This window comes from Trichechus manatus, unplaced genomic scaffold (assembly GCF_000243295.1).
Source record: "Trichechus manatus latirostris isolate Lorelei unplaced genomic scaffold, TriManLat1.0 scaffold00408, whole genome shotgun sequence".
NCBI lineage: Eukaryota > Metazoa > Chordata > Mammalia > Sirenia > Trichechidae > Trichechus > Trichechus manatus.
Window position 1 is genome coordinate 184,180 of NW_004444344.1, and position 14,953 is coordinate 199,132.

General features: G+C 35.9%; 1 protein-coding gene across 1 annotated transcript; it reads right to left on the reverse strand.

Moving 5' to 3' along the window:
* Window positions 1–9,191: 9,191 nt before the first annotated feature.
* Window positions 9,192–10,151, reverse strand: LOC101345014 (olfactory receptor 4K2-like). The gene has a single exon (XM_004391032.1). It carries the CDS (start codon window positions 10,149–10,151, stop codon window positions 9,192–9,194), a length of 960 nt encoding a protein of 319 aa, XP_004391089.1.
* Window positions 10,152–14,953: the final 4,802 nt, after the last annotated feature.

Consider the following 14,953-nt stretch of genomic DNA (forward strand, 5'->3'; position numbering starts at 1 on the left):
ATTAAAATAAATAAATAATTAATTAATTTAAAAAAAAAAATCCCAATGATTTTACAAACCCGACCTGTATCGTTTTATTACATCACCCTTCAAGGTGGCTCAGTGGTTAAGAGCTCAGCTGCTAACTAAAAGGTAGGCAGTTCGAATCCACCAGCTACTCCTTGGAAACCCTGTAAGACAGTTCTACTCTGTCCTAAAGGGTCACTATGAGTCAGAATCCATCAGTGGCAATGGGTACCTCTTCAAAGGCGGCTTCTTTAATTCTTGTATTGATAGCTCTTTAATTATTTTCAGATCTAATGTTTCCTGCATCATTAATTTTACACATTGTTTTGTATTGCTATCTAACCATTTCTTATATTAGAGTCATTTTAGAGCAGAGACTTCGTCCTTGTCTTTTTTTGTAGTTGTTGTTTTTCATTTGTTTGCTACTTTGCTTGTTTTTGTTGTTTAGTATCTGCCGCAGGACTTGACTCAGGGCACAGTTAGAAGTGGTAACTTGGTATACTTTTTAAACGAAGTATTATTTTTAAAATCAATATTCTTTCTGTGTCCTCCTTTTGATATTTCACAATTCTTTGAGTATAAACTACCACAGAAATCATAGAAACGTTGAGATGGAAAGAATTTCAGAGATAATAAAATGACCCTGTCACATTCCACATTAACGATCTATGGAACCTTGTACAAATCTCTGATCTGATTAGATCCTCTTGGACTTCTTTCAAGCTCTAATATTATAGCGTCCAGGATTTCTGTTTCTCAATCCATGTTTCCAGTGGTAGTTCAAGTATAAAACTTCCAAAATCAGATTCCTGGGAGGAGAATTGAAAAGAGCAAGGATATTTCACTGTGAGTAGATAAAACACCCAAACAGGAAAAAGGTGGCGAGGAGGTAAGGGAGAAGGAAGCTGCTGTGATCTCCACTGACATCTAAAAGACCATAAGAAAAGATGGAGCTACACTTTGGATCTGTGGTTTTCAGAAACCCAGACACCATGCCTTTAACAGAAATGCTGCTACAGAAAAGAAGGGATGCAGAGATTTTCTCTAGCTTTCATTATGTTTTCTGCTCTAATAACAGAACACGACTCCTCGGTTTCTAGCAGAGAGAAGAGCAAAAATATCAAGAGATGCATTACACATCTTGTGTCATAGAAGTGAGAAATATGGTACTTGAGTAGCAAACCAAGGAGACTCTGTAGTTCTGTGAGTTCATAGTCCATAGGAAAAAGAACCTTGGTTTTGTACCCTCAAACGATCCTGGAGATCTAACCAGAAGGACAATCAAATGTCTATTCAATGACCCTGAACTTTGAGAGGAAATGCCCTATGAAGCCTGTGAGGAGGCAGGACAACAAAATCCTCCATATACTAACTATACTAACATTTAACATTTAATACTCAGTATGCATTGCACTCCATCATACATGCTTATTATGTATTAATTAACTTAATACAACAATCCTAGAGTATATGTAATTATGTTGTTGTTGTTAGGTGCTGTGGAGTTCATTTTTGACTCAGTGACCCTATGTGACAGAGTAGAACTGCCCCATACGGTTTTCTTGGCTGTAATCTTTATGGTAGCAGATCGCCAGGTCTTTCTCCCATGGAGCTACTGGGTGGGTTCAACTCTTCAACTTTTCATTTAAACAGCCTAGCACTTAATCATTGCACCACCATTATACAGTTGCTGAAATTGAGGCATAAACAGAGAGTAATTTGACTTTAAGACTAAACCAAGAAAAAAAAACCTGTTGCTGTCGGGTCAATTTCAACTCATAGCGACCCCATAAGACAGACTAGAACCACCCCACAGGGTTTCAAGAAGCAGCTGGTGGATTTGAATTACTGATATTTTTGTTACCAGACAACTCTTAACCACTGTGCCACCAGGGCTCCGACAGAGTAGAACTGCCCCACAGGCTTTTCTAAGGAGCAGCTGGTAGATTCGAACTGCTGACCTTTGGGTTAGCAGCCGAGCTCTTAACCACTGCACCACTACATTACACCACTAATACATTGTGAAGTCAAGAGTCAATCCAGTAATTTCCTTCCTCCCTCCCTGTCTTTTTTCCACATTTTATTCGTAGTATTTTTAAATAGATAATATGCTCCCATATTTCAAAAATCAGAATAATATTTAAGAATGTACAATGAAGAGTGTCCAGCCCATCCCTGCCGCCGTTTCCCCTGTTCCTGTCACGTGTGCATGCACATTCACACACGCACACACACGCCAACACACTCCCAAACTTCTTCATTAAAAATTTTTACTATTTCTGTGGCTTCTTTAATTAAATACAAGCTGATTTAAATACATATTCATACAGTTGCCTCTTGTATTATTTGAATTGAGTATGTTTTCTATATTTCTGAACTTTTTTTTTTTCTTTTTTTACTTAACTAATTTTCTAGATCTTTCCATATCAGTGAGACCAGCTGGGAACAGAAAAGGCCTTAAATGACAAGTTATGTCCGTTAAACATTTTGTCTACGAGAAGAATGGTACAGATGTTGTTTGCTTCCTTCTTATCTGTCCACTTGTAGTTGTCTTTCAGATCAGCCAATTAGAACTAGAATCCTGGACATGCGCGGTAAGAGACCAGGTAGACGGGCAGATGGCGTCATTCCTTAAGTGTTGTCTAGGAACCAAAATCACTGGACATACGTTATCCAGCGGTGACCGAGCCCATTTCTGAAGCAAGAAAGACAGCCACTTCTGTGCCAGATTCTACCCCGACCCCTTTTTTTAATATATATGAAGTTAAAGGATTAGTATGATTTTCCCTTTCCCGTATGGTATAAAACTTCACTCCCAGCCCTTTGTTCGGAGAGTGCTTTCCTCCTCTCCTTACTTGCCCTGAGTAATAAACTCTGCCTTGCTCAAAATCCTCTTGACTCTTAGTTATTCTTAACTATAGAGTACAAGCGGCGAACCCATTGAGTTCGGTAACATCACTACACAGAATTTCTTTAATTCCTCGACAGCTGCATATTTCTCCACTATATGGTTTCATCATAATGTTGTTGTAGAGCAAAGTCTCAAGACTACTAAAATGAAATAAAAGGTTTACTGGGGAATAGATACAGTTCAAACGAGGAGACAAAGTTCAAAAAATGAAACTAAGTACTCCGTCTTTCTGGAAACAAAGTTGAGTTTTTATACAAAAGGTGTGATTTATTGTATGAACGTTTCAAAAACAGCTCTTTCCTCATATCAGTTTCTTGTATCTTTCCAGAAGACATCTGTGTAAAACCTTTTTCTCTGAGGACATTGCATTTTTGTCACGTGCTTCCTAGAACATCCTGGGTACATACATTACTTTTCTGTCTTTCCCCTGCTTACTCAGAGTGATTTGGTTTTCTGAGAGCAGCTGCAGTTCTGCTTCCCATCTCCCCATTATCTCTGAGTCAGTGTAGATTAACCATTACTATAACCTGGGCTCAAATGCATCTCATTTTTCGGGTCTGCTAGCATAATACAAAATGGAGTTTGGTCTCTACCCTGGGTAGAAGCGTCTCATGCCAAGCACTTAGATTTTGCAGGCTCTGCCACAATTTATTTAACCCATCTCCTATTGATGGATAATAGAATTATCTCCAGTTTATTCTATTAAAGCAATACTGTAATAAGTGATATTAAACAGATATTACTTATCAATTGTACTGAAATGTAGTCATCAAAGTATTTTTTTAATTGTGATATAGTAATATGTATGCTTTATGGCCACATTGAATAAGACCTAGTGGCAGTCTAATAGCTTAAATAATTTAAAAGTAGTGATGACCATTAACAATATTTGAAGATTTATGCAACAACTTTTTATGATATAAAAATATCTGTGATGACAAAAAATCACAGGTCCTGATAGCACTATTGTGGTTTATTGCCTACATCCATAATTAAAATCAATGCTACATTTCCGTTAGAGATCAGTAAAAATAAATGTGTATTTTTTCTATCCAAGTTCACAGACTCACTGAATTTTATTTACAGACCTCTTGAGAATCTGCAGCTCCTAGGTTAAAAACACATGCTCTACTCCTTCACATGTTCACATTTACGTTTTCAGGCGATAGTAATTGCTGTTATGTGGAGAATGGTTTGCAAGTGAAAAAGAGTAAAGTTGTTGTTGTGTTAGTTGCCATCACATCAACTCATGGGTACCTCATGTGTGCAGTGTAGAACTACTCCATAGGGTTTTCAAGGCTGTGCCCTTTCAGAAGCAGGCCTGTCTTCCGCAGTGCCTTTAGGTGGTAGTCCAGTGCTTAACCATTTGCACCACCCAGTTGCTTAGAGCAGTAATGAAGTAGAGAGGCCAGTTAGCAGGTTGTGCAGTAGTATAGACTAAGCAATAGTCTATGAACTACTATGCATTAGTATACTGGTCAGTAGTACTGCTATTCAGTATAGACCACCTGGTCTCGGAAGGTAACTGCTGAGATGGAGAGACATAGATGAAATCAGTCAGGAGGACTTTTTAGTGGATTATATTGGGGGTTCGGGAGTAAATGGGAAACAAAGATAGAATCAAAATTGTGACTGTGTTAATAGCTAAGAATCTACTGTGCTACATCCATTTTTCCTCCTTTTTTTCTTCTCTCCAATGTCTTCTCCGTGTACCCGTTTCCTCTTTCTTCTTTGATGACAAGGACACTACAGTGAATTATCTCCAGTGTAGCCTGCAGAAAAGTTGAGGGAAGAGTCATGTGCAGATGTGAGAGTCATATTCATATATTGGGATGGCTAACTTGTTGAATTGTACATGTAGAAACTTTAATTGGTGTAAGTTTTGCTGTGTATATTCTTAACAACAACAACAAAAAGAATGACTACACTGGCGTGTATTGATGTGGAAATCTTCACTAGGGTCATCGGTGAGAGCTCAGAGGGCACAGTTTGGGGGTTAATCAATTCCTCTGGAATGGACTCTACCACCAGAAATGCCCAGGTAGATATTGCCTACTCATCTTCCAGCTTCAGGGCTTTCTTTACCCAGATGAACTGTCTCATTGGGTGCTGTACTTTTATGTTCTAATTTTAACAATTTCCTGAATATTATTTTCCATCATATCTCCAAATAAACAATGTCCTTATATTTTCATAATTCTGGGCAAAGCCTTTCTATTCACAGTTGAAACTTGTTTATTAATGTATTATATATAATGTGAATAAATAGCAATTATCACCATTCATTTCACAGTTAGTGCTTTTTATATAAATCCTGTTTCATAAGAATTTAAAATATTCTGTTAAAATCTTTTCAATGGGTAAAAGACAAAGAAAGACAAAAAAAATTCTAATATGTCATCTTCTTTTAACCATGTATATTTTATTTAAAATGTCTTTGTGATAAAACAAGACAGTGATCCCTTGAACATTGTGTACTTATGTTATTCTCCTTTCATGCATTCTTTGAATGTATTTAAAGTTACAATGAATAAGAAACCCCTGACATATACTTCTTTTGAAAAATACAAGCATACAGAAAACAATGTAAATACAGAAATGCACCCGAGGCTAATAACTGGCACAGATCCAGTATTTCTATAGTAGTTAATATTAGTTAAATTGACATATCCTATTACAGAATTAAAACCATGTCCTTTAAGTTCAAAAAAGCACTTCTATTTCCATTCCAGTACCCTGCAATTTTATACGTACAAACACAACAGCAACGATAACAATATTATTAGCCAGCATTCATTTAACCTTGGAAACCCTGGTGGCGAAGTAGTTAAGTGCTATGGCTGCTAACCAAAAAGGTTGGAAGTTCAAATCCACCAGGGTCTCCTTGGAAACTCTATGGGGAAGTCTACTCTGTCCTATAGGGTCGCTATGAGTCCTAATCGACTAGACAACAGTCGGTTTGGGTGTTGGATTATTTAACCTTAATGAGTGCCAAGCACTGCGAAATATGTAAATGTATTTTTGTTAATTTTCACAACATTCCTAGCAGTAAAAGACCATTATCACATAGATGAAAAAACAGAAAGTTAGAAGCATTTAAAATGTTGCTCAAGATGTGCACAACAAAAAAGTGGTGTGAATGGAATTCAGACCTACAATAGGTTAGTCTTGCCTAATTACAAGATATATGCCCCTCAAAGACAGATAAACAGACCTTGTATTTTAGTGTATCTCTATCACTAAGCAAGGGCCTGAAAAAGAGTAGGAACTCAGCAAATAATTATTGAACTAAAGACTGATATTTCAGAAACAAGGGTTTTGAATTTTAAACAAAGATAAGAATTTTAGCTGAAGAATGGGAACGAGGTAAAAATACATTTCCACCTTAATTTTTTTCTTTGTCTGACAGATTTTGAGGCAAGAAGGAAAAGTTTGTGATTTGGTTAAAAATAAACTAGCATTTTAAATTAAAAATGACGTTTTATACCTCATTCCAATATCGTATTTCTTCATAAACTTTTGCACATTATTTAACTTCAGATTATAAATATTTGGCTTGGAAGTTGTTTGTGTTTCATGTCCAAGATACATGTAAGATACTATTAATGCCATTTCTTTCTTTGCAAGGAAGGGACTTAGTTTTTCTCGTGGCATTCACCAAGTGTCTGAATCCATGATAAAGATTGCTTCTGGAACTCTTTTCATATACTTCAATTAATTCAAGGGGACACCGTCCATCAGTATATTGTTATCAGTATGAATCTCAAAAGTATCAGGCAATCTATCCAGTTTAACCACCCATCATGTTAACAATGGAAAACTGTTAGAGTGTTCTATTTGTTTTGTTGCCATATGTCATACCAAGTACACTCTTAGAGACGTCCTAAAACTAGAGTATCAAATTTTACACACTGGTAGTTTGCCCTGAATGCATTGATTCTTCAAAGGTCAATTACTTAAAAACAAGATGCATTTTGGGTAAAAAAGGGTAAGCCCAAAAAGGTAAGAAGGGAAACGGAAATGACATTTTTAAAAACCATTCTTTCCATTTTGCATAAAATAATCACAACAATATTTTATTTTGTTTTGTTTTGTTTTCCTCATATTAGAGATGAGAAAGGCATAGAGAGGTGAAATGAATCTTCCAGGATAACAAAACTAGGAAATGGCAGTGCCCAGATTTGATTCCCAGGTTCATATGCGTCTAGAGCAATGTTCTAATTTACCCCTTACAGTGAGTGATTCAGCCTTGAGCTAGCTCTATGAATTTTTTGAATGTTAGGTTCTTCAGCTAGCTCTAAGAATTCTTTGGACGTTAGGTTCTTCAGCTATTGGATTTGTTCTAAAATCTCATGACTGAAAACATATTCTATTGAACTTTTCTGTTTTCACTATGGAAATGGTCTTTGGCAGAATGCACATCAGAAAAAACCTATGAAACTTCTGTAAAGTAGAGATGATTGAGGTGCATCTCATAACTATTGAGCATGTGCATTTAAAACTACAGATGATTCTGGCATTCCTCATTAAAAAAAACTACATGATGCCCCTCAAAATGGCTATGATTCAGAATTGTTTAAAAAATTCCTTCAAAGGTCAGACATGCACTAGTTGAAATTCTTACCCATGGAGAGTCACTTAGCCACAGTTGAAGAAGCATAGAATTGTGTGAATCTGTGCCTACAACTATAGCACTGAATCACATTAAAATATAAATTCTTAATGTGGCATTTTATTTTGTTATAAAATGAACTTCCGAATTTTATTGTTTTTTTTAGGAGAGGCTATTGACTTCCTGTCAGAACTGAAAAACTGGAGATTATGCTGCATGTCAGACTCTATTTTACAATTTTAGATGAAGTTAAAGGAAATGTTAGAATAGGTAGGAGGCAGAATAATCTTCACTCTGTTCAGATTTTCTTTTTTCCACTCAGACCCACACCTTACAGGATGGAAGAGGAGCTGAAAACATTCTGCTTTTTTGTTTCCTTAACACAAAGAATAAAAAAATTACATATATGCGTATAATTTTTTTCCATTCCTTCATAGCTACATTGGTCTTTATGTTCCTGAAATGACCAGCTATCTTTTGTTTTTTTTTCCTGAGTGGGTTGAGGGGTGGCAGGAGGAGATGTTCTTGTCTTACTAACCCAAGTAGCCTCCAGGTGTTTGAGAGACATTGATTATATTTTTATGTAAAGAATGGATGAGTACTCGAAAATTCAAGTCTACCTTAAGTATCTAGATTTTAAGATGACTCTACCACCACCTCCATTACACAGAAAAGTATATTTAGTCTGGTCAATAATAAAACAACTTAGTAAGAATTGTGCTATATATTTCTGAAATTCTTATCATCCTTTTTTTCTCTAGGCCACATTTTGAAAAATGAGACACGTATACAAAGACTAACAATAGTATAGAATTTTTTTTTTGAAATAAAAAACTTGTCAGTAGTTTAATAGTTAATGATTTTCCCAAACATTTAGTCTCAGTATTAAATGAATTCATCATGTCTGTGATTTTCAGCCAAGTTATGAAAGCAATTGAATTTGAGCAGTGTTCTTTGTGGTTTAAACTTCATAAATTGCCACTTGATTAATTATTTGCTATATCACTTATCAAGTATGATTGTGATCTGCACACTTATTAAGATACTGTGTTGTTTTAGCTTAACACTGTTAAATTTTAGATCCTCCAAACTGTTCTCTTGTGCCCTAAATTGACTCAAACAATTGGACCCACTGAATCAAGATTTTTACAAATTGTTCAAAAGAATCTCTTCATACTATTAATTTGCCTATGAAAGTATTTTCAGTGCTATCATGAAACCTGTTTTGACACTCCAAATTGGAAGTCTACAAGTGGACACCATCAGAATACCACAAAGCTGTGCCACAGAGTGGAAATGTTCTGGGCTAGAAGACAAAAGAACAGTATTTTACCTCAGACTTCTCCAAGAAGTCTTAATCTGAAGTATATTTATAGAATTCATGGGTCTATGAATCCCTAAATTTGTGTTCATAATTTTGATGATATGTAAATCTTTATGAAAATAACCTACAGATTTCAACAGATTTTCAAATGGATCCATAATCACATAAGGCTTGCAAACACTACACTAACTTTTAGACCAGCAGTTTCACATCTATCAAACCTAGCTTCTTTTTTTCATGACTTTAGACTAAATGGCCCCACAGACATTCTAAGTTTAATCAAATAGTCCTCTAAGAACAAAGCTAGTGATACTAAATCTCATATAGGAGATCTCTTTTCATCGCACTGGATAAAGTGGTATACTTTTCCCAACACTGAAATACTGATTACTTAGTTTCTTCTTCATAGCTGTCTTCACTTCCTGACTTCGAAAAGTATAGATAAGTGGATTCAGAAAGGGGGTGAAAATGGTACAGAAAACAGAGAGAACTTTGACCACCAGGAAGTTTGTGAAAGGCCACATGTAGATGGAGATGCAAGGCCCAAAGAACATAAATAAAACTATGAAGTGTGCAGTGCAGGTAGAGAGAGCCTTGGATGATCCTTTGGAGGAGTGGCTGTTGATAATGACAAGAACAATGACGTAGGAAGTGAGCAAAAGCAGAAAACTTATAAGAGCAATCACACCACTAGTAGAAATCATGAAGATCCCAAGAACATAAATATCTATACAAGCTAGCTGGATGACCAAAGGAAAGTCACAGAAGAAACTGTCTACAACATTGGGGCCACAGAAGGGCAAGTAAAGGATAAAAGCTAACTGGCTTATTGTATGCAGGAATCCCACTGTCCAAGAAGTCACTACAAGCCCAACACACACTCTTTGGCTTATAATTGTTGAATAATGAAGAGGTTTGCATATGGCAGTATACCTGTCAAAAGACATGGAGATAAGCAGCACAATCTCAGTTCCAGTGAAGAGGTGCAAAAAGAAGATCTGTGAAATGCAGCCTTCAAAGGAGATGGTCTTTTGTTGAGCGAAGAAGTCCATGATCATCTTTGGAGTGGCAGAGGAGGACAGGCACATATCAATAAGTGACAAGTTGCTCAGCAGGAAGTACATGGGGGAGTGGAGGAGTGGAGTAGATATGACTGTGAGCAAAATCAGGCAATTGCCCAACATGGTCATTAAATAGAAAATGGAAAACATCACAAAGAGGAAAATCTGGAGCTCAGGGGAATCAGTAAGTCCAAGTAACATGAATTCAGACACTCTGGAATGGTTGAATCCCTCCATTGATCTTCAGAATCTGCTCTATAATCTTAAAAGGAACAAAATGACGGAGCTGTAAAAATACAATACTTTTGCAACTACATGTGAGGGAATAATAATATCACTCAATAATTCACTACAACATTGTACCTGGACTTTAACTTATAACTGTGCCAGTGAAAGTTTTTATTTTTCGATCCACTTAACAACTGTTATCATATATCTCTTCAAATGGGCAACCTCTTGGTTGCTTCTGAATATTGACTAAGGAGTTATATAATCCATATTTATAGAGGAAGAGTACGTTAAGTTTGTGTGTTCTACTTAAATAAAAATTAAAAGGAAGGTTGCAATCACAAAGGTTTCTGTTACATACACAAAAAAATGCAACTGTATTGAACCAATTATAATTGAACACTGGATTTAATTAATACTTTAATACAATGATTTCAGAGGACCCATTTAGTATCCTATAAGGGTGGTAAATTATTTTATTTTTAATTTCTTAACTCCATGAAACTATTGAGGACCAAAATGCATACCTGAAAAATGAAAGCGATTCTCAACTTTTGTTACTTTATGATCTCATAGAAATATTTTTTAAAAAGAGAATATTCCTTCTTTGGTTCTCTTCATACTGTTCCCCTCCAAAATATATGTTATATACATAAATGTATAATGTATATGTTTTCTACTCTCTCTATATATATATACATATTAGACTAGAAAAAAAAAAAGAAAAATACTCCAAGGACTCAGACTCATTTTTAAAAATCAGGTTTTCAATTTATAGCACATCACAAGTTATGCAAACTTCATCTCCTATGAAATGTCAACGTCTTTACCAAATAGCCAAAAGTGTGGCACAAACCAAATTAAAATCAGTACTGGTAAATGAGAGCTAATCTTGTAACCAGATGAGGTTCACTCTTCTAATGAAATTTAAATCTTTGACTTCAGGAGATTCAGCCAAGTTATTTGGAAAATTACCCATGTTATTGGAAATTAAATGAGTAAAAAAATTCTAAGAATTTTTTTTTAATTACGTTAGGCTAAATGACCCCAAAGACATTCTAACTTTAATTTTATATTCAGTTTCAGTTCAGGTATTTAGATAGACATTGTGCTACCAAAATCATTTCATTTTTTAAGGTTAAATCACTTCATAGGTAAAACCATGTGAGTTCCCTTGACACTTTAAATCATTTGAGAATTCTCAGCTTCGCACATTTGAACATTTCATCTATTTTCCTGACTTTATAATTTAATTATTAATAGATACTCTTATTATACCTAATCCTGTGTTACAATTTATCTATCTTTGAAAATGTGATTGTTTCTTATTTTATATAAAAGTTTTCTGGGTACCCTGAAAAAGATTAAAGTTTAAATGTGTCAGTGAGACATTGTAAATAAAATAACTGTTAAACATTGGTATACTAACTTTTAAGTTGTAGTTAATCTTAATAGGAACAGAAAAGAATTAAGTTATATCGTTATTAATTCAGAGAACATGGAAATGGAAAGACAGTCAATAAATGAACTATTTGATTTTCCTTTCCTCCACTTTGTTTCTGTCAATTTATCTGCAACGATCCCTGAAAAAGTAGTTAAAAAATAAGTAGCAATGAAAACAAAAACCTCACTTTATGAAAGCCTGAGACTACTGACTACTGAAAATTTCTTTAGATTGTATATTAACAGACATCAGATTTAACTATTCTGACAGTACCAATCAATAAATTCAGTCAAAGAATGAGTTTTATGGTTATGTATTCTCTTTTCACTGGATTAATTGATTAGTTGATTAAACCTCCAGGTCAGCCAGCTGTTTTCAGTTAAATGTGGTGGCATGGTTTCCAGGCTAGAAAATAATCAATTTTGGCTGATTTATATTAAAAACTAAAATAAATTTTGAAAAAAAAATTTGCCTTTATTTTTGGATAATTATCACAAATTTTTTATTGTTTTCACATTCTGCCTTTAGAGTTGAAGAATCAGAGATCCCTCTGTAGCAGCAAATTTCATAATCTAATTAGAAGTAGAAAAATAATCAAGGGTAGGGGGAACCTCTGCTTCATCCTTTTAATTGTTGCTGTGCAGAGGTAAATGAACTGTACACTCCAAATTGTGAACTACGTTATTATTACATCCTTTTTACACTCTGTGACTGGAAGCTTGGGACCTAAATACTGTGTTACCCTCAGCAACATTTTTCACTTAAATGACTTCCTGATTTCCCATCTGGACAAAAATCTAGCTCCATCCTAATTTCACTTGCACTATTCAAAATGTTTTGCCAACATTCATAAATATTATTTTAAAAATTTACCAGAGCGCAATATCCCAAAAATCTTAAAACTAAAGTATTGGTAAGTGGTTAATGTGCTCTTTACCTGCTGCTTAACCTTGTTTGAACCTCAGTAACCTCTCAAACTTTTGGCCGCTTTACCTGTGAGAACTAAATTAGAAGTTCTGTATAAAGCACCAAGCATATTTCCTGGGTAACACTCAAGAAAATAAGCACTATGTATATTTCCTGGGTAACATTTTGGTAACAGTACAAATTTAGGAATGCTGTTCAAAAATACCCAGCCTGTTAATGGGGGAGAAATAATTCAGAAAAGGAGGGTGAGAATGGTTGCACAATTTGAAGTATGTAATCAGTGTCACTGACTAGCACACTGTGGAAATTGTTGAACTGGTATTTGTTCTACTATGTATATTCTCAACAACAAAGAATAAAACTATAAATTTAAAATAGTAATAACTAGTCCATTTTATTTCTTTAACCATATTAGTTCCTTGTTATATTAAATGCATTGAGAATTCTCAGCTTCACACGTTTGAATATTTCTTCTATTGGCCTGACTTATTAATAGGAACTATTATATTACCTAAATACATAATATACTCATTTTACATGAATAAAAAGTTTTGAGTTCTTTTCTTCTTCTTTATCACCAGAAAAGCAGCTTTCATTCTCATTTAATAGAATCATCCCTCTTTATATCTTCAAGTTATATATATAGTTTTTCTTTACTACCTCCTCCTTTGTATTGTGCTTCATACAATTTTTAAATCATCGCTAATCTTCTTTATCTGTTATACTACCTGAAAAACACAAACCATAACTGCTTCTTAAGATATTTAAAATTGTGTTCAGCTCTTAACCTACCACCTATGTAGCAGGAATCAAAAACACCATGTCCTTTGAGATTCACAAGCCTATGGAATCGCCATAATCTTTAGTGAACATCAGAAGCCTGGAGTACGCATACATAGTTTCTCCTGCCTTAATATAAAAGCCACTAGAAGGCAGTGACATTTAGGGGTTTGGGGATTACCCACTACAATCTACTTGCAGTGGGAGTTATTAAAACTTTGAGTTGGCTTTTTTAGACTTGTGGAACAAGAACTGTGAAGTGTATCTTTGCTATTTAAAGTGAGGATGCGCATCAGTGATGAAGCAATGTTCACTAGAAGAAAGGGCACAACTGAGACCGGCCTAGGAGAAGACATTTGTACAGTCATTTAAGGACCATGTAAGGATCAAAAATTGCTTTTTTGAAAATGGGAATATTCCCATCATTACGCCAAAGTGTTCAAAATCCCAGAGTTGGGAAATTAGTCTTTTAGGTTAAGGCAACAGGTCTCTAGCAAACCTTTGTTTATTGGAAAGATCATGTATTGAAAGAAGGGCTATATATTAAAGTTTCTGAAAGGACATTAAAAACTTAACACAGGTTAACAGGTATAATGATAGTAACCACTGGTAGATGAAACTGGGAAAGGAGGAAGACTGATAAAGTCCAAAGTAACTGGTGGGAAACATGGCACCCTAGATGGACACATCATGCTGTCCCTCTGAAGCAAAGACCCAAAAAACTAAGTAAAATAGATACAAACATCAATCCTGGAACCCTAAGCATCAGATGAAGGGATCAAACACTGAATGGAAGAAGAAACTGAAGGAAAACAGAGAAAGAGGAGAGATATGCAGTGGAGGTGCCCTGCCAACTAACATGGCACAACGTCACCATCTTAGAGCACAGCCAGCAACAATCCCAGACAGGGAGTACAGGAAGGCAACATCACAGAGCTCCCAACAGGAGACAGAGCACCATCCCCATACACCACTTTCCCCCACTTCCAGCAAGCCCCCAGGAGCTCCCAGCCATCACTTGCCAGCTACACTTTTCTTTCTTTCTCCCTCTTTTCTTTTCTTTCTCCCCCATACCTAGCCGCATATGCCATCACCCCTTCCCACCAGCCCTTGCTGTGCAACCACAGCTAGAATGTCCCCAGCACTCAGGACCACCACTGTACCAGGCTCACACTGCCCCTACCCTACTACCACTAGACCAGCTGCTGAATGGTGGAAAGTAAGCCCATACCACTCTCTTTCCGAGACCCATGCCTAACTGGTGAGGAGCTGTGAACACTCCCATGCCACTGAATCAACATGAGGTGGTGGACAGTGCCCACCCAGTCCACCCTCAGCCACCTCACCAAACCAATATACAGTGAATTGGGCTTGCCCTCCCTGCTGCTCCCCAGCCCATGCAGACAAGGTGGTAAGAGCTATCATGCCCACAGATGAGTAAGCAGCAAAGCATTCCTAGCCCACCCATCCTGACATATCAAAACAAAGCAAAGAAGCAAGATAAAAGAAACAAACATGCAATCAATAAATAAAGAAAATAATACCTTAATGTCTCGGAGACAGCAGATATTATCAAAACATGTAAAATGCAGGACAATAAGGCTCCAGCAAGTGACCAAAATAAAGTTTGCCCTTCTGGTAGAAGAAAAGGCAGTGGAAC

Excerpts from the sequence above, each read along its gene's own strand:
- LOC101345014 (XM_004391032.1), bottom strand. The coding sequence starts at position 10,151 with ATGGAGGGATTCAACCATTCCAGAGTGTCTGAATTCATGTTACTTGGA.